At 40.2% G+C, this 23,726-nt stretch overlaps 1 protein-coding gene across 1 annotated transcript in view; it reads right to left on the minus strand.

The window, feature by feature from the left end:
• Positions 1 to 4,921: 4,921 nt before the first annotated feature.
• The window catches only part of Kiaa0825 (KIAA0825 ortholog), a 442,157-nt gene continuing 423,352 nt past the window's right edge, over positions 4,922 to 23,726 (minus strand). The window contains exon 22 of the mRNA XM_057790199.1: positions 4,922 to 5,794. Within this exon, the coding sequence (XP_057646182.1) occupies positions 5,677 to 5,794 (118 nt within the window). The 3' untranslated portion in view covers positions 4,922 to 5,676. The remainder of the gene's footprint in view (positions 5,795 to 23,726) is intronic.

Genomic DNA, 23,726 nt, shown 5'->3' on the forward strand with positions numbered 1-23,726 from the left:
CTTCAGACCCCAGAACAGACTAGGTTATTACCACACCCTTGGTTTTCAACCATAGGTGTTGATAAGACCGTATAGGGTTGGAGAGACGGTGTGTAAGAGTATGTGTTGCTCTTGTAGGGATCACGTTCAGTTTCCAGCACCTACATTTGGAAGCTCACAATTACTTGTAACTTCAGTTCCAGCAGGCATTCAATACCTCTGGCTTCCGCACACAATGCATGATTAAAAGTAAAATAAATATTCACCAAATTAAAAATGTCTAATCTTGAAGACACCTTTTACTTTGGTTGCAAGATAGAGAGGAATCAAAGTGACACTCCAGTGGAAGTTCTTCCCTTCTGACTAAGCTTCACAGTACCAGAAGGTGTCACACAGGATCTTGGGTAAGAAAAATTGTCAACAGTGTCACATAGTTGTGAACCCTGCAAACTATGCTGCTGGCCTGCCAGCAATGCCATGCCAGTTGGTGCCACGGTGGGATGACTATTATAAGGGTGTGATGGTTAGTGGTAATGGTTAACATGACAGAATGTAGAATTGTCTGGAAAATAAGTCTCTGTGAATTCCTGTGTGGGATTATCTTGACGTGGGATAACTCATTTCAACTGTGGGTGGGACCATTCCTTGGCCAGGACATCCTAGACTGTAAGATAGAGAAAGGGAACTGAACACTAACAAGTATACATTTATCTCTTTCTGTTTCCTGACTGTGGATGCCAAGTGCCTTTGCTCACTGAGTCATCTTTCCAGCACATACTAAAAAGGAAATGTAACATCTTATGCATACTAATTAGCAACAAACCATCATTGCTTTACCAAACAGTAACAAGAAATGACTGCAAAATTCCAAGCATGAGAAAATTTGGCTAGCAAAATAGAGAACTTTTGTCCTTGCTGAATAAAGAAAAGAGCTTTCCTATGCTTCAAGATGGCTTAAGACCTGAAAATCAATAATACTCCCAGAAGAGCACAGTGATGTAACTTCAGGTAGTAAGAAGGTTCTTGGATACCAAATAATATGAACCATATAATAGTAAAGTACTTAACATGGCTTCTCAAGAAAATTATCTTTCCTGACAGAGCTCTTGATCTAAGGCAAGGTAATCAGGGCTCACAATTCTCAGTATATTTTTAAAAATTTATTAGATTAAAAATATATCAATCCAAATTTCCACTCCCTTCCCTCCTCCCATTCCGTCCACACACCCTCCCACCTCACCCCCATCACTTTGTGGAAGGTCCAAGGCCCTCCCTACTATATCTAGGCTGAGCACGGTATACATCCAAAGAGAATAGGTTCCCAAAAAGCCAGTATATGCAGTAGAGATAAATCCTTGTTCCACTGCCAGTAGCCCCTCAGTCTGCCCCAGCCATACAACTTTCAATCACATTCAGAGGGACTAGTTTGGTCCTATGCTTGTTCCCTCTCAGTCCAGCTGGTGTTGGTGAGCTCCCATTAGCTCAGGTAAACTGTTTCAGTGGATGAACCCTTCATGGTCTTGACCTCTTGGCTCATATTCTCACTCCTTCTGCTCTTCAACTGGACCGTGGGAGCTCAGTCCAGTGCTCCGATGTGGGTTTCTGCCTGAAACATACAAAGTTGCCTGACAAAATTGGGAGCATAGGGGGTGTGTGGGAGGGAAGAAAGAGTAGAAGGAGAAGAGAAGGGGAGAAGGGGAGGGTTGAGGAAAACTTGAGGGAATGGGATAGTCGAGATGGAGGAAGGACAGAGAGGAGAGCAAGGAGAGAGATATCTTGATTGAGGTAGCCATTATATAGGGTTAGCAGGAACCTGGCTCTACAGAAATTCCCAGGAATCCACAAGGATGACCCTACCTAAGACTCTTAGTACATTCTAACCCAGGATTCCATTGCAGGAATGGAAGCTGGCCAAAGAATGGAATCCCCACCTCCAGAATCACTTTTTGAGAACTGTGCTTTAGCAGAGGGCAGTCTGGGGCAGGATAAGAAATGCCGAAGTCCTGCTCCTTCTATGAAGCAAGTATCCCTCCTGGAGCTGGGGTAGATGGAAGCCTTTGGGATTGGCTGCAGTATCTGTTCAGTGGAGCTGTGCCAAGATGGGGTGAGAGCAGAAGGCAGTGCCTTGATTCATAGATTTTCTTCTATAGATGTTTATTAATTTGCTGTTTGCCCCTAAGACTACTTCCAGAGCCTTAACATTATTACTATCAATATTATTATTATTATTACTATTATTAATTTTAATGGAGCTTTGTGTCAAAGGAGCATGTTGGAATGTGGTTCCAGAGGTGTATTTTTGGAAATGCTCGATTTCTTTTTTGTTTCTAGTAAATATTTGTGACCTAGATTTGGTTTTTGGAGCTCTTTAAAAGATTATTTGTTAAGCTGGGCAGTGATGGCACACACCCTCTAATCCCAGGACTTGGGAGGCAGAGAGAGGCAGATCTCTATGAGTTTGTGGCAAGCCTGGTCTACAAACACTAGATCCAGGACAGGCTCCAAACCTACAGAGAAACCCTGTTTCAACCCCCCCGCCAAAGAAGATTATTTGTTATATTTTATCTATTAGTATCATATGGTTGAAGTAGAGTTGGTGGTTGGAAGCCTAGACTGTTGCTGTGTATTTTTATTTAAAATTAGAATTAATTTTTTATGCTTTCAAAACTCTCTATTGTCTCAAATAGGAATCACAGTGTCAATACGAATAAGGACATAGCATATATAAGGATTCTTGTGGAGTCTAGTGATCACAAGACTGGCATAGAGTCTGGCTTATAATAGCTGCCTGATGAGGCACAACTGCTGACTCTCTTCACAAGCCAGCTCTTCCCCCTTCCCCGAACTCCAACTAGGGGTGGACACTCTGGAGCTGTTCTCCTCATTCTCACACTCCTCCTTTCATGTGGTGCCTTTCCCTGAGCAAGGGTGGGATGACTGATGATTTTAACCATTAGAATTTTCTAAAGATCACAGAATATATGCGATTAACTACACATTACTGGGACAGTGAGATGACTCAGTGGGTAAAGGTGTTTTCCGCCAAGCCTGATGCCCTGAGTTCAACCCCCGAGACTCCCATATATTGTCCTCTGACCTATACACTTGAGCCATTCCATGTATGTGCCCATTGTGTATATACACAGTAAATGAATAAATAAATGTAATAAAGAGAAACAAATATACATTGTTATGTTAGAAAAAACTATAGCATTGATCTTGCAAGAAGACATTCTTCTTTGTGGACTCTGAGAAAGAATGAGACCATTTGGTGAAGACTCAAATGGCAAGAAACTGACAGCAGCCTTTGACCAGTAGCTGGCAAGAAATTGAGGCCATCTGTCTAGCAGCCTGTAAAGTGATTAGTATTGCCAACAACCACATGACCTTGGAAGTGGATTCTTCCATATTTAAGCTTCGGTGAACCTTCAATACAGCCTTCTAATACCACAGCAAACTGTCCAGCTAAATGTGCTCCAGCAATTGATCTGCAGTGATTTTGACATAAGGGATATGTTGTCTTAATTGGCTAAATTCTGGTATCAACATGCAGCAATAAGTAATTAATGCAGATTTTTGTTCCTGAAATTAGTCATTGTTTGTTACAATGCATATTGTTTTATTTGCGTATTTATGTATGTATGTGTATGCACTACAGTGGACAGGTGGGAGTCAGAGGACACCTTACAGGACTTGCTTTTCTCCCTCCACTATGCATGGTACAGGGATCAAACTCAAATTGTCACGTTTGACAGCAAGGAAGCATTCTTACCTGGCACCAACCTTTTTTTTCAAAGAAGCATCTTACTATGTATTCCACACTATCCTTGAACTTCCAGTCCTTTTGTTTCAGCCAATGAGATGTTTGGGTTATAGACAGATAGCACCACACCCAGCTTCATTACAATATTTTAATCGGAGGATACTCAGAATATTTAGACATTTTAGATCCTTTAAGAAAGTTTGCTATTTTACTAATGGTCCCTGTGGTGGTTTGAATAAGATTGGTCCCCATGGACTCATACATTTGAGTGGTTGGTCACACTTTGAATAATCCTAGCACATTCAGGTTTATAAAAGGAAAATTCATATTATACTTAAGGCTTTAAAGGTCTTTATAATCTAATATCAGGCACTGATAGGAAGGATACAGTAAGTATATATCATTGTACTTGGCTAGCTGGGTGGTAGAACACATTCCTCTGTTTGTGTGTGTGTGTGTGTGTGTGTGTGTACATATGTCTCTTTCTGTGTGTGTGCAAGTACAATCAAAAGGAAAAATAGCAGGCATTTGTTGCAGAACATTAGTTGAAGATGTGTTAAATTTGTTAATGCTATGAAACATTTGTCTAATGATGCAAAGATGTGTTTTATCCTTTTATGTTGCATTTGTTTAACTCTGAAGCTGCATTAACTTGCCTGCTTATAACACCTGACTGGTCTAAAAATGAACTGAATGGTCAAGAGCAAGGCAGGAGAAAGGATAGGCAGGGTTGCCAGGCAGAGAGAATAAACAGAAGAAAAAAAAGAGGTCAAGGAGCAAGAAAAGAGGGGTCCAGCCACTCAGCCACACAGCTAGCCAGGGATCAAAGTGAAAGTAAGAAGTAACAACAGTAAAAACGCCCAGAGGCAAAAGTAGATAGAACAATTTAAATTAAGAAAAGTTAGGTAGAAACAAATCAAGCTAAGGCTGGATATTCATAAGTAAGAAAAGGCCACAATATATTTATTTGGAAACTGGGTGATGATCCCCCACCCCTGCCAGAAGACTAAAAAGAGTAAAAAGCAAACAACAACAGCCATTGTAGATAATGAAAAATAGAGAAGATTAATTTTTGAATATAATTCTGAAATAAAGATGGTTTTTGGTTGGGAAAAATTACCTTTTTTTTTTTTTTTTTTTTTTTTTTTTTTTTTTTTTTTTTTGGCTTGAGCTGAAAGGAACCACTTGGTGCAGGAGGTGAAAGCGTGAGAGGAAAGAGTCTAAGGAGGACACCTATTACGAGAGTCCTAGTGCTGGGGACGGCTTTCTTTGGGTGTGATTAAGATAAAGTGGATGGGCCGGGAGGTGGTGGCCCACGCCTTTAATCCCAGCACTCAGGAGGCAGAGGCAGGCGGACCTCTGTGAGTTCGAGGCCATCCTCGTCTACAAGAGCTAGTGCCAGGACAGGTTCTAAAAGCTACAGAGAAACCCCTGTCTCGAAAAACCAAAAAAAAAAAAAAAGATGAAGTAGATGAGGAAGAAATTATACAGGAAAGGGGATGGGTCCAATCAGCAATTAAAATCTGTTCTTAGGCTTCAGTTACCAAATCAAATTGCAATTTTCAGATGACTTCCGGTGTGGGGGTGGGACTCCAATCAATTTACCATCCAAATATTATATAAGAAAAATATTTCCAAATATTTTTTTCCTGTTGTCATAGATGCCTCAGTATTGAAGGAAAGAAAAAAAAAACATAATTCAAAGGGAACACGAGATGGCAGCAGTTTTATCATATAAGGAAAAAGATTGGGAAAGAAAAATGTTTGCAATCATCTCTAAAATAAGAGCACGGAGCCTCTCATTCTTTACAGTACAGTGCATCACTGCGGTGATGGCTGCGCTCTCTGGCACATGTGCGAGTCCTCTGATTCTGAGAAAGCCTCCATCGCACGAGACTGTTTCCTAAAATAAAGCCGTCCCCGTTTTCTGCCGATCACCGTGCGTCTGTGCTGTCTAACGCAGAAGAGTCCTGTATGCCACAGATTTGTTTTAAATGGTCCAGCATCCTTTTTTCTGTCTCCTCCAGAGTTTCATCGTTCTTCATTTCCCATCTAAAAGAAAAATAATAAAATCAGTATTTCTATAACTTCCCACCAGTAATCATTATTTTAAGGCATGGGTTGTGGGCACTGGTTTCCCGAAGTGCCACCTTCCTTATTTAGTCTTTGCTGACCGCCTTTGGGGCAACAGTTCACTGGCACCACTTCAGGAGTACTTCAGAGTGGGAGAGGAAAATAACATCTTACAGGATTGCGTCAAATGGGGTTTCTGTAGTTTCCAGATTTAAAAATGCACGTAATACAGTTCCTTCAGTGTAGAATATGTAAGGGGCTACAACTTAGGGAGGTTTGCAGAAAAAAGACACCAACCCAATGCCTGAAGGGGCAGCAATCTCTTCCTAGACTCGGAATAATCAAGTTAATCCTCAAGAAAACAAAGATTAGCAAACTTCCATAAACATCAGCTTGAATCCTTTCGGATCCTGGACAATTAGGCACTGTAGAGCAAAGTTTAAGAACCTAGACCTATATAAATATATAACCTTATAATATTAAAATGATAGCCTAAGCATGCTTACTGCTTATTTCCTTGAAGACTAACGCACACCAGCTTCCAACATGACAAGGCACTGTACCTAGACTTTCTTTATTCTTTTCTCTTTTCTTAAGTTTTTCTACCATTTGTTGAGCTACTTTCCATTATGTAGTATTTTAAAGGGTATGCAAAGCCTAGGGCTGCTGCATCCTGAAAGACCTGCCGTCAAAGGCTCCCTGTGGTCCCCAGGGCCATGCACAAGAACGCTCCACTGAATGCCATTCCTCTGTGTTTCTGGAGTCAGAGCCACCAGTTAACAAACAGACACACACAGTGCATGAGTGCAGGATGGGGCTTTCTGGTTCTGGAGTCCGCACTCTCTGCCCAGTGATGAGCAGTAACATGCATGTCAGAAGCAGGGGAAGCTCAGAGAGGAAGGGACTTTGGAGACACCCTTTACCTAGGCTTTTTCTTACCTTCTAGATCTTTATATCAGCAATCTTGTGTGGATCTAAAAACTACCATATCTAGGGCCACTTTAAGCTCTCTACCTGATTCCTCATGGTTGTAATTAGAGCACCATCTATCCGAACTTTAAAACAACTTGAAGATGAAATAATTTTCCCTACTATGTAGGGTAAAGGGGACAGTGACGGATCCTCACATTGGCCCTGAAACCAGAGTCAAAGAAACACATCCTGGCCCTGAGACCAGAGCCAAAAGGTTATAAAGGGTCACTGAAAGAAACACATCCTGGCCCTGAATCCCTGGCCAACTCAGCATGAAAACTAACCAGTCCCTGAACACAAAACCAACCAATCCCTGAGCATGAAATCCACCCAGTCTTTGAGCTTGTCCAAGATCAGGGATTAAAATCTGACCAATTTTGATCCTAAAACTCAACCTGGATAAACTCTGCCCTGTACCTGTTCAGCTTGGGGCTGCCTTTTTGGTGGAGGCAGACACTTTCCAGGATTCCTCCCTCCCAATGAATCTCTTGAGTGAGGTGACTTTCTTTCTCTAGAGTTGAGTAGGGCAGAAGAGAAGCAACAACTTCTGCCTGAGCAGGTGCAGAGTTGCTACATTTCTGCAGCAGAACTCCCTAGCAGAGCAGAGCAGGGACAGAGGGGAGTGCAGCGGAGGGGAAACAGCTCTCTTGAGAGGAGAGAACCTGCTACTGCATCCCTCTGGGGGAATCCATCCCCACTGCTGCATCCCTGTGAGGAAACCACCCCCACTGCCTCATTCCTGTGGGGAAATCCATCCCCACTGCTGCATCCCTGTGGGAAATGCATCCCCATGGCTGCATTCCTATGGGGGAATTCATCCCCACTGCTGCATCCCTGTGATGCTAAAAACTCACATCATATGAGAAAATACCCCTAAAATCAATTGTTTGGGGTTTATAATGTATCCCACAAGGCCACCTTGTACTTACTGTAATAGAAGTTAAATTTTATATTGTTTATTTTGTTTATTAAATGAGTTGAGAATGCATCTTGTCAGTATCCCAAGCTGGCCTGGAACTTGCTATGCAGCCCAGGTTGATTTAGAACTCTTCTGTTAAAAATACATATTTCTTTTTTCTTTTATTCTTGGTTTTTTGAGACAGAGATTTTCTGTGTTGCTTTGGAGCCTGTCTTGGAACTAGTTCTTGTAGACCAGGCTGACCTCGAACTCAGAGAGATCCACCTGCCTCTGTCTCCCAAGTGCTGTGATTAAAGACATGTGCCACCACTGCCTGCTAAAAATATATTTTATTTTATTGTATTAATGTTTTGCCTGTATATAGTTCTGTTTGCCACATGTGTGTCTGGACCCTGTGGAGGCCATAGGAGGGCATCAGATGCCCCAGAAAAGGAGTTACAGGTGGCTGTGAGCCACAGTGTGCATGCTGGGAACTGGACTCAGGGACTCTGCAGGTGCAGCTAGCGCTCTTAAGGGCTGAGCCATCTTTCCAGGCCCCTTGGTTTAGAACTGAAAGACGCCCCCGAATGGGGATGTCTTTTTCTTGGAGATACCCCCTACCCAAGGATCAGTCAAAACCACTCGTGCGGATGCAAACAGCAAGAGGTTTATTCAGATGCACAGGTACCTGGGGCGGCAATGTCTTTGGAATGACTCGCGTGCCCTCCGGCTGGGGTAGGGGAAATTTTATAGGGGTTGAGAAGCAGAAGCGCGGGCACAGAAGCGAGAAGCATAGTTACAGGGTTCCCATTGGTCAGCCTGAATATGGCCGAGTCCAAGGCTAAGTCAAATTCCCAAATATCAGATATGAACTGACTTGGCTCGGTCTAGGCTTTTTCTCGGTGTTTTTCGTTCCTCCTTCAGACAAAATGTCTGACCACAGATATCTTGTTTTGGCTGTCTCTGCATTTATTTTTATTGGCAGCCTCTCATACTGTCCTCAGTTGAACCCTGAACGTGTAGTACAAGCCTTGCAAAATGGCGTTACTGGTGCTAAGCTGGGCAGGGGTCCTTCAGAACTCTTGATTCTCTTGCCCCACTCTCCTCAGTGTTGGGATTAAAGGTGTGCGTCACCATGCCTCACATGGAATTTTAATGTTAAAGCGTGTCTACTACCTATTTCATAAAGGTGTATTGGGATATTATTATTAAGTCTATAACACTGAACTCCACAATTGGGCAGATAAGTAATGGGAAAGTTATATAGCACTAGCTATAGGTTGTCTCGAACACTTTACATCCTCCTCTTTTAGTACTTTGATTCTCTGAATGAGAATGAACTGAGGCACACAAACCTACTTGTCCAAATAGTTTTGGATGTGAACTCTAGAAACTGGGTTGACATATGGTATGTCCATGATATTAAGACAATTTTATAGATACCATCAATTAATCTTCAAAATAACTGGGCCATGGGTAGCTGAGATGGCTCAGTGACCACAAAGCTTAGCAAGCTGAGTCTGATTCTTAGGACCTACATGGTAGGAGGAGTGAACTGACTCCCGATTGTTAGCCTCTGACCTCCACACATACCATGTGACACCACACACACACACACACACACGAGACACACACAAACAGATACATAGACACACACAGATGCACAATGCAATAAGAAAATACTTGGGACTCATGGTTCATCCCAATCATTGGTTACTTGCCTAGCATATAGAACTTGGTTTCATTCCATGTACCACCCCCCCCAAAAAAAACCTTACACATTTTATTTTCTGAAAAATGTATCCTGAATTGTGTTAGAAATTAAATAGAAGAGCTAAGGATCATATACTTTTATGGGTAATCCAAACATGGTTGCCTGTCCCCTCTCCTTCGATATAAAGGTGCTAATAATGCCTGAGTCCAGTCTGGTCCAGTCTGGTCTGTTTGAGACTGATCTGGTCCAGTCTGGTCTGGTTGAGACTGGTCTGGTCTGGTCGAGAGTGGTCTAGTCCAGTCTGTTCTTGTCAAAAATGTCAACAGAATAAAATATGAAATATACACATAAATATTTTGGTCATTGTCTCTACTTGTGAGGATTAAAAGCAGTCTCTTCTTCATTAAAATCTGTATAATTAATGTAATTTAAATGAATTATAGAAACCATGACAAGGATTTTTAAGCTTTATGACAATTATGGCACTTCACAGTATAATTGAGCTGTTAGTAATTAATGATATTAAACAAACTTATTTACCTACGAAAGCCCTCTTATTTCTGATTTGTGTTTATTAAGAAGAAATCATTTTATATGAGGATAAGAAATAATGACAAATGGGAAACAGGCAATAAATTATATTTTCTATTTTATTCTTGTTAAACAAAAGTACTAGATACTTGAAATGTTTGTCAGAGCATGCTACATTTCATGCTCATAACGTGCTAAGAGAAATTTATCTCTAACTACTAATACAAGGCAAAATAAAATCACTTTGTCAGAAGAATTACCAGGAGGGAAATGAATCTACCAATTTGTCAAACACCAATGTACAATACATTACAAATCTTTATCTTTAGTTTCTCCTAATATAGTAAATATCTGTGATAGAAACATTTCCCAGCAGAAATCAGAAGCTATCAGAATCAGTGCATTCTGATGCTCACAGAAAAGCTTTGTAGTAAACATGTGGTGGCTCTATTTTGTTCCTCCTGACTTCGTAGCCTGCCTCTAAATATTGCTAAATCCCCTCCCCACCTACTATTGTTTAGGAAATTCAACATTACTTCCACTTTGCTGTGCCTTATATACTGATGAGCAGTAGAATTCCATAAGACCCCACTGGTCTATATAAGTACCACTACCTTCTAGGAGAGGTCCCATTCATACATCTCCTGGGGGTGGGTGGGATAGAGAAGCTTGAGCATCTTTGGCTATGGGTCCCTTTTCTATATAATACAGTAGAGACTACATAAAACCTTTACTGAGATATTCCACAGTGTCAGTAGTCAACCTGTGCATCAGTTCCATTCTGATTGACTTGAGTGTTGTAAGCCTTCACAAATCCTTCATTTATCTAGTTACAGCAGGATCAGTAGTAGTGTCTGCCTCTCACTCCAAACATCCTAACATAATCTATTGCTTAGGGCTCTTGAAAGTATCAGACCCTGGGCTCAGTATTTTATATTCCTTTTCACTTTAATGGGCAATGGCTGGTTTATGTTCCTATGAACAGTTAAGGCATGGTAAATAAAAGTTACACATCAGTGAATGGCTCTTTCTGACAAGTGGTTTTGTGGAATCTTGTATTGAGGGAAGACTTCAGTGTGTCAGTGCCAATAGGGAGAGCTATGCCCGGTGATAATCATGACATAGGTCGATGATAGCATCAATCCAAGTGATCAAAGATGCAAGTCTTGTAGGGTCTTTAGGGTAGAAAAGAGCAACCGACAACAGGCAGACCAAGAGGAGCACAGTCTGGAGTGTGAGAAGTTCTCTGAGACATAACCTTCTGCCAGAAGAAAACCAGCTAAAATCTATAAAATCAGTTGTGTCTCAAACATGAGCCTAACCCCTGAGATCACTCTGACTTAGAGTTGACGAGGAGCCTAGTGCTTGCTAGCTGAGTCTCCTCGGGAGAGCTTCTGCACCGCTGTCTCAGTGTCTTATCTGTGAGACAGTCCCCAAAGCGTGTGAGTGGAACACTGACTGCCACATGCGCTTTTATCTGTGTCCTCTGTGACTGATCCCACGCAGCAGAGCTTACCATCTGTGATGGAGACCACCAAGATCCCACATCCCACAAACCCGAAATACTTACCATTTGGACTTGTCACAAGGAAGTTTGTCAGTCTCAGTTCTAGAAAGGCCATTGTAACTAAGGAAGACTGAGAAATGTGCAGGATGTTTTCCTGACATGTGTTTAGTGGTTTCAGTGGGACCCAGGGAATAAGATAGAAAATGACTTTAGTGCATATCAATGGTGCACAATGAAATTATGTCCTCCCAAAGTGTTCATAGTACCCTGATGAGAAACATTTGTTCTGGAAGCGCTGACCACATTGAATAGTAACCAGAATATTAAAATAGTAAGAATCGCTCTCTATTTTCTCATTATAATTGAAATTTCTTAAGTGTCTGATTCCTCAGAATGCTGAAGAGAGTTTAGCAGGCAGGGTGCAGCCTAAATTTGAACCCTAAAACATGTGAATTGGGGCAAAATGGAACTGGGGCCGATTTTCCATCTATAAAATGGGAATTCACAGAAGTCCAGTGATGATGAATGAGGAAATATATATAGAACAAATCCAGGCCGTGTTCCCAGAAAGCACCCAGTGCTGTCTTCAGATTTCTCTGCTCTTTTGTTAGCGTAGCGAAAAGGGACAAGTGCGACTCTAGAGGGTCTTCCTTTCCTCACAGATCAGCCGGAAGTGACTGCAGCTGCTGTTCAAGTAGACCCATGCCAGATCTGCTGTCACAGTGGTTCCCTTGTCTTTTACATCGTGTCATGGTCCCTAGATGGCTGCGGTGACATCAGTCAGCCATGTTTAGAGGCAGGAAGAAGGAATGAATCTGTTTCATCTAATTAGAATTATATGACTTATCCCAGAAGATATTGAAGCCGGATTATTTGGAATTGGATCCTGATTGTATATCTTCCTAAATATGTGATACTAGACAAGTGTTTTGATCCTTCTGTGAATCAGATTGTCTCAGTTTTAAACAGGTGACACTGCCATTGGAGGGATAGGTGAGCTGCGAACGCCAAGTGCCTCATAAAATGTTACAACGAGTTTATCAGCTTCTACTTGAGCTAAGTGGACGTTCAGTCTCTGTATCCATGCCCTTCGTACTGTTGCATGTCTTTCACATTGCTTTGTCTGACAAATTCTCTTTCAAATACATAGGCAAGTGAGGTTCTACATATGGCATTGGTCTCCCTCGGCCGTTACACATCGATCATGCTCTCATGCGCCCTTGTCTTCTAAGAAGGGAACGTTGGTGCTGATCCACTCTTTTCAGCCCACACTGGCTGAAGTTGTTCTGTTTTTGATTATCCCTTTGTTGTATTTTTAGATACAATAAATTATAATATGGCATCTGATTATATTATGGCATTTCTCCTGAAATGCCAATAAAATTATTTGATATAAAAGTGTAACTTGAAGTAAGCCTCCAGACCTAGTGTGATTATTAAACATTTATGTGACTCTTTGTATTTACAAAATGCTTTATAGTTATTTATTAGTTTATTATGCCATTAAAACATTAACCATCTGGTCCAATTAATGGTTTGAAATTGTCTCACCAGTTAGTGACTGAGCAGTGAATGGTGAAGTCATATTGGATTTTATTCCTCTAGAACAAAAACTCTTTTGTACTTCTCCTCTGCATGGTATAGCAAGTAACCATTTTCTTTATTTTGATGTTCTATGTGCATGAGCCTCTCTCTGGGTCACAGACATCGTCTCTCCTCCATCTGCTTCCATGCCTCCAGCTCCTGTCTCTTCATTGGTAGTTCATGTGCACTCTGAACTGAAATGAATCATTCTTCGTCCTTATCCACGAGTTCTCTAAATTCAGCTTATTGATAATCATTTTTATTCCTACTTTAAGTCTATTAATATTGTTTAGATAAAGAAATTTGTGTGTGTTTGGAAATCAATGGTGACATCACAGCCCTCAATCACCACACAGGGTTGGCACTGTGCCTCTCCTCTCCCAGTTCTGTGCACGCATCAGCCACCATCAGCGCAGGCACAACACACCCAGTTCTGTGCACGCATCAGCCGCCACCAGCGCAGGCACAAACACACCCAGTTCTGTGCACACATCAGCCGCCACCAGCGCAGGCACAAACACACCCAGTTCTGTGCACGCATCAGCCACCACCAGCGCAGGCACAAACACACCCAGTTCTGTGCACGCATCAGCCGCCACCAGCGCAGGCAGAAACACAACCAGTTCTGTGCACGCATCAGCCGCCACCAGTGCAGGCACAACACACCCAGTTCTGTGCACGCATCAGCCGCCACCAGTGCAGGCACAACACACCCAGTTCTGTGCACGCATCAGCCGCCACCAGTGCAGGCACAACACACTCTGAAGACATTCTCACACCTATGTATTGACCTCATCTTTAGTTCAGCAGTTCAAAACTTCAGAGATGTTTACATCTCAATCCCATGACCTTGAAGAACTGAACCATCATCAATGGGCACCCTGCCTGGGAGGGTTGGAAGTCTCATGCTCTAGCCTGGTCACAATCTGTGTTGCTTCTACTGCTTTTCTTCAAGGAGAGAATTGTCGTCTGTGTTGCCCCTGCCTTAGGTTTTCTGTGCTTATATGTCTTTGCTCTCTAGCCATCTGCAATTCCTTCCCAGTCACCTCAATCCAGATCATTCTTCCACAGACTATGTGTACAGTCCATCTTTCATAAAGTCCCTTCCAATTTTCTAATCCAGATTCAAATTCAGAGAATATTTGATTATGCACTTTAATGATCATAAAGTAGAAATATTACTTGGCTATCCATAATTCAGAGAAATTGCTCATGGATTCAGTTTTCTAAAATATGAGCCAAATTATGTTATTTCTTCTCCAAAACAAGCAAGCAGGCAGGCAAACAAACACAAACTGCTCCTGTCCTCCACCATGATGCCTCCCACCACCTAAAAATGTTCAAATATGTTAGGCTGGCTCAGAGAGCAGTGTTCCATATACCACACTCTCCACAGCTCAAACTGCTGGTTAGTCTCTGGCAGAACTGTAGATGTCATTACACTATATTTAGATGAACTGAAATAGCCTGGAACTTCTAGTAACACAATGGGTAGCAGTTGGTATCTCAAATAAATGTTACTTATTAATTATACAAATAATAAGATGCCAGCTTTTGAAATTCATCTTCCTTTCCTTAGTTTCTACATCAACACTTGTTTTACAAATCCTAAAATTTAATAAATATGCAAAAGCATCTTTCTGAAGACCCCCTCATCTATTATGTACATCCACATTCTTCTAACAGAAAAGGCAGTTATGGCTGAAGAGATGCTCAATGCTGATGAGTTCCTGTGTGGTCATGAGCATGGGAACTCATAACCTAGCAACCACATGACAACTCAGCTGTCCACAGCACCTGAAACCTCAGTTTCAGAGGACAAGACAATTTCTTCTGACTCTTCATGTCCACAGGTATTGGTATCCTCACCATTACATGTGCACACACATGCAAACACACACATGTATGCACACACATACAATTGCACACCTGTATAAACACTCACAAACTGATAAAATATTATAAAAATATTTAATTTTATTTGACATATGATTAGCATTCTTGCCAATGCAAACATCTCTCACTGTGGCTAACAAAATCTCTAAATCAGCGAGGGCCAGAAAGATGGCTCTGTGATTCAGAGGACTGGCTGTTCTTCCAGCACATCCCAGCTTGATTTCCAGCACCAACATGGCAGCTCACAACCAACTTTAACATCAGTTCCAGGGGATATGATGCCCTCTTGTGGCCTCTGAGGGCACTGCATGCATGTGGTACATATACATACTTGTAAACAGAAAACTCATATACATGCAATAGATTAAAAAATCTTTAAAAATATTTAAGTCACATATTATAGAGAATAAAATAAAAAATTTCAATCTGTCTCAGTGAGCAGTAATAGTAAAAATAAACTGTAGTATGTTTTTCTGAAGTGACTGAAATAAAAGGGCTTTATAAGTTAGCTGTTTTGTTGGGCTTTAGGCATAGGGCTTATGGTTGAGCGGCCTGCTTGGTTTATGGGTCTATTTAAAATAAATCACAAGACCCATATTTCAGATAGAGTTTTAGTGCAAGTAATTAATCTACCCAATCATCTAGAAAACACACATTGAGCATGTGCTGAGTCCAGAATACTGTCTTAAGGGGCTGGAGAGATGGCTCAGTTGTTAAGAACATTGACTGTTCTTCCAGAGGACCTGACTTCAATTCCCAGCAACCACATGGTGGCTCAGAATACTGTGCTAGGTAGGAAACTTAAGCCAGCGGGACTGGAGATGACTCTGTCCTTAGCTGTTTATATAGTCTGAGAATTTACCATATGGGCAAGGCTGAATAATTATCCTAAATACAGCCACAACATGTCCTAATGATCTCCCCCAGTATTTCAGTGTAGGTATGAAGTGCCAGTGGTCATAAAAGGAGCTGGTGCTGTTTCCTCAGCCTTCACTTCCGTGATTGTCTGTGAGGAAGACATCATTCCCGCATCTCCTCCCTGACTCGTGAAGCAACATAAGGAGCTCCAGGGAAACAATTATGTCTTCCTTTTCTCAACACTAAGACAGAAAGCATTCTGAGATGTTTGAGTAGTGAAGGCATTATTAAATTATAGGGACACTGGAAGCGATAGCATTTGTACTGTTCTTTGAAGGCAGTCCTGTTAGGAAGTGACTGCAGAATATTGAGTCCCAAAGGACAGAGTTTAGGGAGGGGACACACAGATATAACGATGTACTATGTTTGAGAAGATTAGTCTAAAAGAGAGCAATTGAAGTTAGACAGTAGCTCCCCAACCCAGTTCACTATATATAGGATATCTTAAACTGGCCCTGTTTACCCCACCTATCCAGTGCTGGGATCTAGGTATGAATAATTTGTATTGGTATGGATTTTAAGGTCAATTTTGTTATACGTATATGTATTTTTGATCTTGATTAAGGTATTGTGACTGTGTAGTTTATTTAAAAATGTAATGTATAATTAGGAAATATAGGTTGTTAATGGATAATTATCTATAATAGTTAAACTTGTAGTTATGTTAGTTAGGCTTTTTAGAAATATATAGATATATTTTAATTAGATAGGCATTTTTTATATCTTTTAAAGACATTGTAGGACACAGTAAAAAGTGACTGAACTGTCTTTGGAATTTTTTGCTTTGTAAAAATGTCTACTGGATACTATGGGCCTAGAGGCTGAAGATGGATGTCCCATTGGTACAAAAGAACTTTGGGTGACTGTCCAGGCAGCGAGATGTCTCTGTCATTTTTAGAGTTCTTTATTTTTTGTTTACTTAGGTAATATTATATCCTTCTGGAGTCTTTGATGGAGTTAAAGAATGGATAGATAATTATAGTTTTATCTTAGTTATGATAAAAGATAAAATAGATATAAATATTGTGACTGTAATTCTTGCTTTATAACTGTTTTGTTATATGTAATCTTACTATGTTAAAGTGAAAGCCTTTCTTTTTTGTTTAAACAGAAAAAGGGGAAATGATGTGGGAGTGATTTCTTTCTAATCTGTTGCTTTCATTGTTTAATTAATAAAGAAAACTGCCTAGGCCCATTTGATAGGCCAACCCTTAGGTGGGTGGAGTAAACAGAACAGAATGCTGGGAGAAAGAAGCCGAGTCAGGCAGTCACCATGATTCTCCAACCCGAGACTGATGTAGGCTAGGTAAGCCACACCTTGTGGTGTTACACAGATTATTAAAAATGGGTTAGATCGATATGTAAGAGCTAGCCAATAAGAGGCTGGAACTAATGGGCCAGGCAGTGATTAAAAGAATACAGTTTCCATGTAATTATTTTGGGGCATAAGCTAGCCAATGTGGGAGCCGGGGCAGCCAGGACGCAGCCTTGCCGTTCTTCTTACTACAGGGATCACATCACCAGCTTGTGGTGTTGATGTTGCTCGCTAGGCAAGCACGCAGAAGGTGAGTCACACCATAGCAGCACGATAGTATTTCTACCTCCCATTCCGCTCGGAACAACAGATCAGTCTCATGCATGCTTACAAATAAAACCTGTCTCGTCTAAAATGTTCTTCAGATAATGAGACTCTGCAATCACATTTGCCTATGGATTAAATTCTAAGCTTCAAAAAAAAATGCATAGTCTTGTTCCATCCTCTTTGGTTTACATTTAGTACAGAGAAATCAATAATCTTTTTATATAATGTGAAAAGAGTTGATTTATTGATCAGCCTTATCTTCACCAAAAACATTTAAAATGTCCTTATAGGCTGTAATATTTAATACTTTAGAAGTTTTATTTTCTTCTGAAGTTTATACCAAACCTGTAATAGTCCAATTCTAAGGATTTTATATATCCTTAATTATGACTTTTAGTAGGTACTTTTAGGAATGACAGGTGAAAAATATTTCACATTGATAAACAGTTGGAGGGAGGCTTTGTTAGAGTACCTCACTGTGTAACTCCAGTCTAGCCTTCAGTTCACTAGATAGCCATGGCTGGCCTCATACTCACAACCCTCCTTAGCCTTCACGTTGTCAGATCACAGGAATATGCCACCACGTCTGAGATCCTTTCAACTTATTTATTAACAAGTTTCTTAAGGTGTGTTAGTTTAGGGGAATGTTTTAAGGTTATGGAGAATTTTTATGAAATGCAAAGGGCATAAAACATTTACAGAACACCATAAGAGCTCACCCCATCCTTGTCTTTGGCAATTATAACACACAGGCATTTCTTAATATAAGCAGAGTGGGTTTCTAATGCTACACAGTATTTTCACCTAACTGAATAGTTTAATATCCAGAAGACAAAGATCGCCTGTTTATCTTATGCATGATCTGTTAACATGGACACACACACACATACACACACACATACACACACATATACACACAAACACACTTTCTGGAATTCTACATATGTATACATATAAATACAGTACTAAATGTGATAGATCTAAATGCATACAATACATAAAATCAAATAGAGATATTCTTTCTAAAATCCACCTACAATACAAAAGAACAGTTACACTTACCAGAGTGAAAAAGCAATTTCTTTGCTTCAGCAAAGATTTTGTTACATGATTACGATAACTAGCTAAATATCCATTTATGTAGCTATTTCTTCAACAACTCAAATGAATTTCCTTTTGCAAGATGGTTGGTTTCTTTAGTTAAGACTAATGCATTAAAAGGAATCTTTCTCAAGCACAGGGACAAGCAGCCTTTAATTAATTTGAATTTATAGCCTTTGGAGACATCTGCAGCACAGCTCAACTGCCCAAGCAATTTATTTTAATTAATGTGATTTGTTCTATATATTTAATAGGAGAGTTATGTGTCAATAAATGGGACAAGTAAGGAAGCTAACTGCAACGTTTTAAATAGTTATGGCTCAAAAAATAACATAAATGGGGACATAGCTGTCAGTGGTAATGGGACCTGAACTTTTCTGTTAATAGTAAATCATTCACCTCTCCACAGAAACTTCATTTCCAACACTAGACTTTTACGCATTTTAAGAGTTTAGACAGAGGACCAAGGTCACTCTACTTGGCCAGCATTTAGTGCTGAGGTAGAACATTCTTTTTTATTAAGATATGAATGACATCTACTACAACCACAGTGCTGTTTATTCACAAGTCTATATAATGTAATGTGCCAAAATAAGTCAGTTTTACCCTTTAAGATGGTATTTCTGGAACTTTTATAGTATATAAATGTGTGGCACTCATTTCATACTGTGGGGACTGTAGAGAGTCCTGAGAGAATGTGTGCTGGTGACAGGAGACAGCCATGTCAAGGACCTCACAATTAGGAGACAGAGTGTGCTGTTGACTGCAGTGTGTGCAGAGATGTCCATACTTTCTTTCTTAATGCAGATATTTAGTCTGAGGACTGCTCCCCCACAGAGACTGGTGAACGCAGATTATCCAGTCCTGGCTCTCTAACTGAGCTGTAAACTATAAGTCCTGTCTCCTTGTTTATCTGTGTGTAATAACCCTGCCACCCAATCCAGCTGTATGCCACAACCCTGTCTCTCTGTTCAACTTTATGTAACAAACATGTCTAGCTTCTGGGGTGCTGTGGCTATTCCATCACAGACCTTTTCTGAGAGTGCATGTGTCCATCTGTCTGTCTTCTCTTCTTCATCCCCATTCAGGTCCAACCCTTGGGCCGTGCTGACTGTGGCAGCATAAACTATTACACTGAATGGTCATAGACAATGGAAAACAGTAGAATTTGGGATGTGATATGATAAAATAGCAACACCTTTTGTATCTAAAAACTATCCAGACACCCAACCCCCGCCATCGATCAGACCCTGTAAGCTACAAGGCCCACTTCTTCTCCAAACCCACCCATCCCCCCACAACCTCAGAGGAACTATGATGCACAGGCTGCAACTGCACACATCAGACCAAGAGGTGAGTGAGCAGCCAGCCAGCTGGATACCCCACTCTCTAGGCCCTCAGTACTGGAGCAAAACCCCAGGCCCCTCCCCAACCAGCATCAGCCTGTCTCAAACAAAGAAACAAACAAGACCAAGCACCTAGATTTACAAATACTCCAAGACCCATATAAGTACTTTATAAGTTATAGCTCTAGTAGGTTTGTTATTCTGGTTTTCTTTTTGCACTCTTTCCTGGTTCCTTTAAACTGACTGAGACTATGAGATGCCAATGTGAACGTGTGGGATGAATGCAGGCATGTGATGAGACAACACATTTAAAGTAGAGGAACCTCGGTGCGCCACAGGCTCCTTGGAACAAAAGGCATGGCCACGCACGTCAGCCTACTTTAATACCGACACTCTTGTCGGGGAAGAGGGTGACTTAAGAGTGCCATTTATTGGAGAAATTCCCTACAGAGCTAATAGAAAAGAAATACATATTAAAACAGGTGGAATTAATTTATAGAACTGAAATAAACTAAGAGTATAAAAAAACTTGGAGAGCTATTGCTGCATTTTCCTTCATTTTACAGAATCAAGTGTCCAGATAATTTTACTTACAAAGGTCACAGGTTATTCTGACTTGAACTCAAAACCCTTTATCCTTTTCCTGAAGTTCTTTATAGCTGTGGGGTGCTGTGTATTATGATACAGGACAACTTTTTTTGCTAAATATCTAGAAAACACACAACTGGTTGGCTGGAGGATGACTGAAGAAAATTCTCCTAAGTCTGCATAGCTGTTCTCCGTTAGAATCGAGCACACCACTAAGCCACATGTATCATTTCATACAAGTTGAATCGCTTAGCTGGTTAATTCTGGCTTAATATCTCTCATCAGTTATAGAGAAAATGACTCACATTTTGCTCCAGAGCCCTTCCAGACAAAATGGGTGGAGGTTATTTGGGCAAGAAGATATATAAAAAAGTTAAGATAAAACCTATTGTGATTTGTTAATATTCTTGGCTTTTAACTTCTATGGACCTATTACTTAAGATCTGCTTTTCAGTACTCAAATGCAATGGTGCTTGATAAAAGCGCATAAAACTTTAGAGTCATGTCAGACTTTCATGCTACTCACTTCATTGACTTTTACTAAGAGACTTAAACTTGCCTGGGTCTCAGGGTTTTACCTACAAATATGGAAGGTAATATGTCATTTTTAAGGTCATCATAAATAGCACGTTAATTTAGGAAAGGATTTGGCACTGTGTTTTGCATATGGTTCCATTATATGTTTGCTCCTTGTTTTTGAAATACAGTTATTATATATAATACTAAAATTCAATTCTAAACTGATATATAGGAAAATATCATTCTGCCTATAAAGATAGATTAAACAAGCATGAAAAAATAGCAGCAATTTATGTGTCATACTCCTTAATTACCAGAGCAAATATCACAGGGAATGGGAGGTACCTTACCAGCTTCTCAGGATCTTGGTTTAACATTAGTGTTCCAGGTATAATTGTTGTACTATTGGAATGGTAATAATGGGAATAGCTGTGGGGTCTGAAGCATCCCCAGGTAACATGATCTCCAGGTCTTTCATGTGGTTTGTGCTTCTTCACAGAACGGCCGTCTCCAGTTCATAAGATTTCTTCTACAACAGCTTATGGTTCCAACAACAGAGCCTCAGTTCGAAAATGACACATTGCCTCCTATGGCCTACCCTTGGTATGAACTTGGCATTACTTATTGATATACAAAAATTACAAAGAAGTCATAAGCTCTGGATCCAAGAAGAGAAAAACCGGATGCATCATTTGTCTAGGGGAGTGGCAGGGCTCTGCCACACACAGTGTGGTGGGAAGACTTGAGCAGGCCTCAGCGCTGTTTCCTGGATGTGCTCACAAACTGGCCTGAAACTATCCCAGCTGGCTGGTTTTCATTATGAGCCTTCAGGTTTTAATAATTTATCACTTTCACTTTGAGAGCAACACATCATATATTAAAAAAAGACAGTAAACAAAACAGAGCAAAACTAACACTTTAGCCAATGGAAATCCAAGTGTGGTAAAAACCCATGAAGGCAACATAAGGTTCAAGGTAAATTGAGATCCAGAATATTCTGCTTACATGCTTCCCTTGTTTCTAATTTAATAAATATTTCCCAGCATGGAGCTTGCAAATCAAAGTGTATTTAAAATGCTTACTTATTCCCTTTTGGGTTCTGTGTCAATTGTGTACATTTCATAAATATAAACATAAGACATATTTGCTAAGGAATTACATTTGTTGATGTGGCAGCCTTATGGCTCAAAGTATAAAAAATTCATACCTTGTCAATTATGAATTGAATTTTTCCTATTGGTATAGAATATGGAACTTGTTTGAGAACTAGCTAAAAATGTACGTGATACTATTTCAGATGTGAGTATTAGTGGAAAAACTATTACTCTTATCCAGCTTTAAGAGCTGAACAACATCTGAAAACTATGACGCTTTTTATTTAAAAGTCAGTCTCCTGCTCATTTATTCAGTCCTTTTCCCTCACTACTTCCATTTGCCAACCCTATATGTCCATCCCTTTGATTTATCCTTTAGTTGAATGAGTGAGATAATACAAAGACTGCATGGACATACTTTCATAGTTTAGAGATTTTAGATGTAAATATTTCCTTCCTTCCTTTGTACTGATGACTCCTAGAAATATCACCTGGAATGCCCTCTTTCTATTTCATTACCATATTATGGATGAACACATCATTGGGATAGTATTTATTTTGACAGGTAAAGCAAAATTAGTCTTGTTCCCAAAAGCTCAAAAGCTATGCTGTGATTCCAGCCTTCGTTGTGAGGCATGTTCCAGTAGCATGTTTGCCACAGATGTGTGAGCACTAACCTATGGCCTAATTCACATGGTTGTGTTTTCCCCAAACAAGACCCGTCAACTTAATTAGATACCAGCTATATACTGAATGCTCCCAATTATCTCCCCTATTACTTTTCGTACTCTAAAATTCTATTATTTTCCAGAAAATAAATTATTTTTGACATGCTTTTGTCTCATTATTTCCATATATCTCTCTGTAACCTTATTTTCTCTTCAAGTGCTTATGTCAACATCTGTCATCATAACTTAAGGTGTGATTATGTCTAATAACGTTTTATTTTGGGGTAAGTATAAATAGAGAATTCTAGCTGAGCATTCTCAAGTTTTCGGTATCAGAGAAACTCAAGTATCATGTTGCTAAAGCTTATACTCCCAAGAGAAAAGCTAATGAAACTCCTTGCTATCATTGAAGAAGGTCTTGCTACTTAGACAGCTTCATACAACTGTCACAGCCTGCGGATTCTACTTTATTCCCCTCCTCTGAGCTCCCCTCCTAATTTAAATTCACACTTTAAATATAACGGCCATATATGTATACTGTGGTTGTGCATGTGTGTGTGTGTCTATATGCTCATTTGAAAATGAAGACCAGGATCTCACTCATGGTAAATCTATATTCCATCTCTGAACTACATACATTTAGTCATGCAAATTTAAGGTTGACTAGCAATTGCAATTTAGGAAAACTAAAAAGCAAGACATGATATCACATATGTATTTTTAACATTTCAGAGCTTACGACATGCTGTAGGAATTCCTACTACCAGCAGCCTTTAAGTAACCTGCCCACATGAGCATGGCTTCTTATACCATTTATGTCAATGTAAAGCATGTGCCCGGCCTCTTTTTCAGCTGTGGGATTCAGTTGTTATTCCCTATTCCAGCAGAGGATTGTGATCTGTGAGTCTACCCCTAAATAAATAGCCCTGTATTATACTCAAGTCTGAGCTAGTGTGGGATTTCTTTTAAGCATCCATCTTCATCTGGCACCCA

Source organism: Chionomys nivalis, chromosome 15, assembly GCF_950005125.1.
Source record: "Chionomys nivalis chromosome 15, mChiNiv1.1, whole genome shotgun sequence".
Lineage (NCBI taxonomy): Eukaryota > Metazoa > Chordata > Mammalia > Rodentia > Cricetidae > Chionomys > Chionomys nivalis.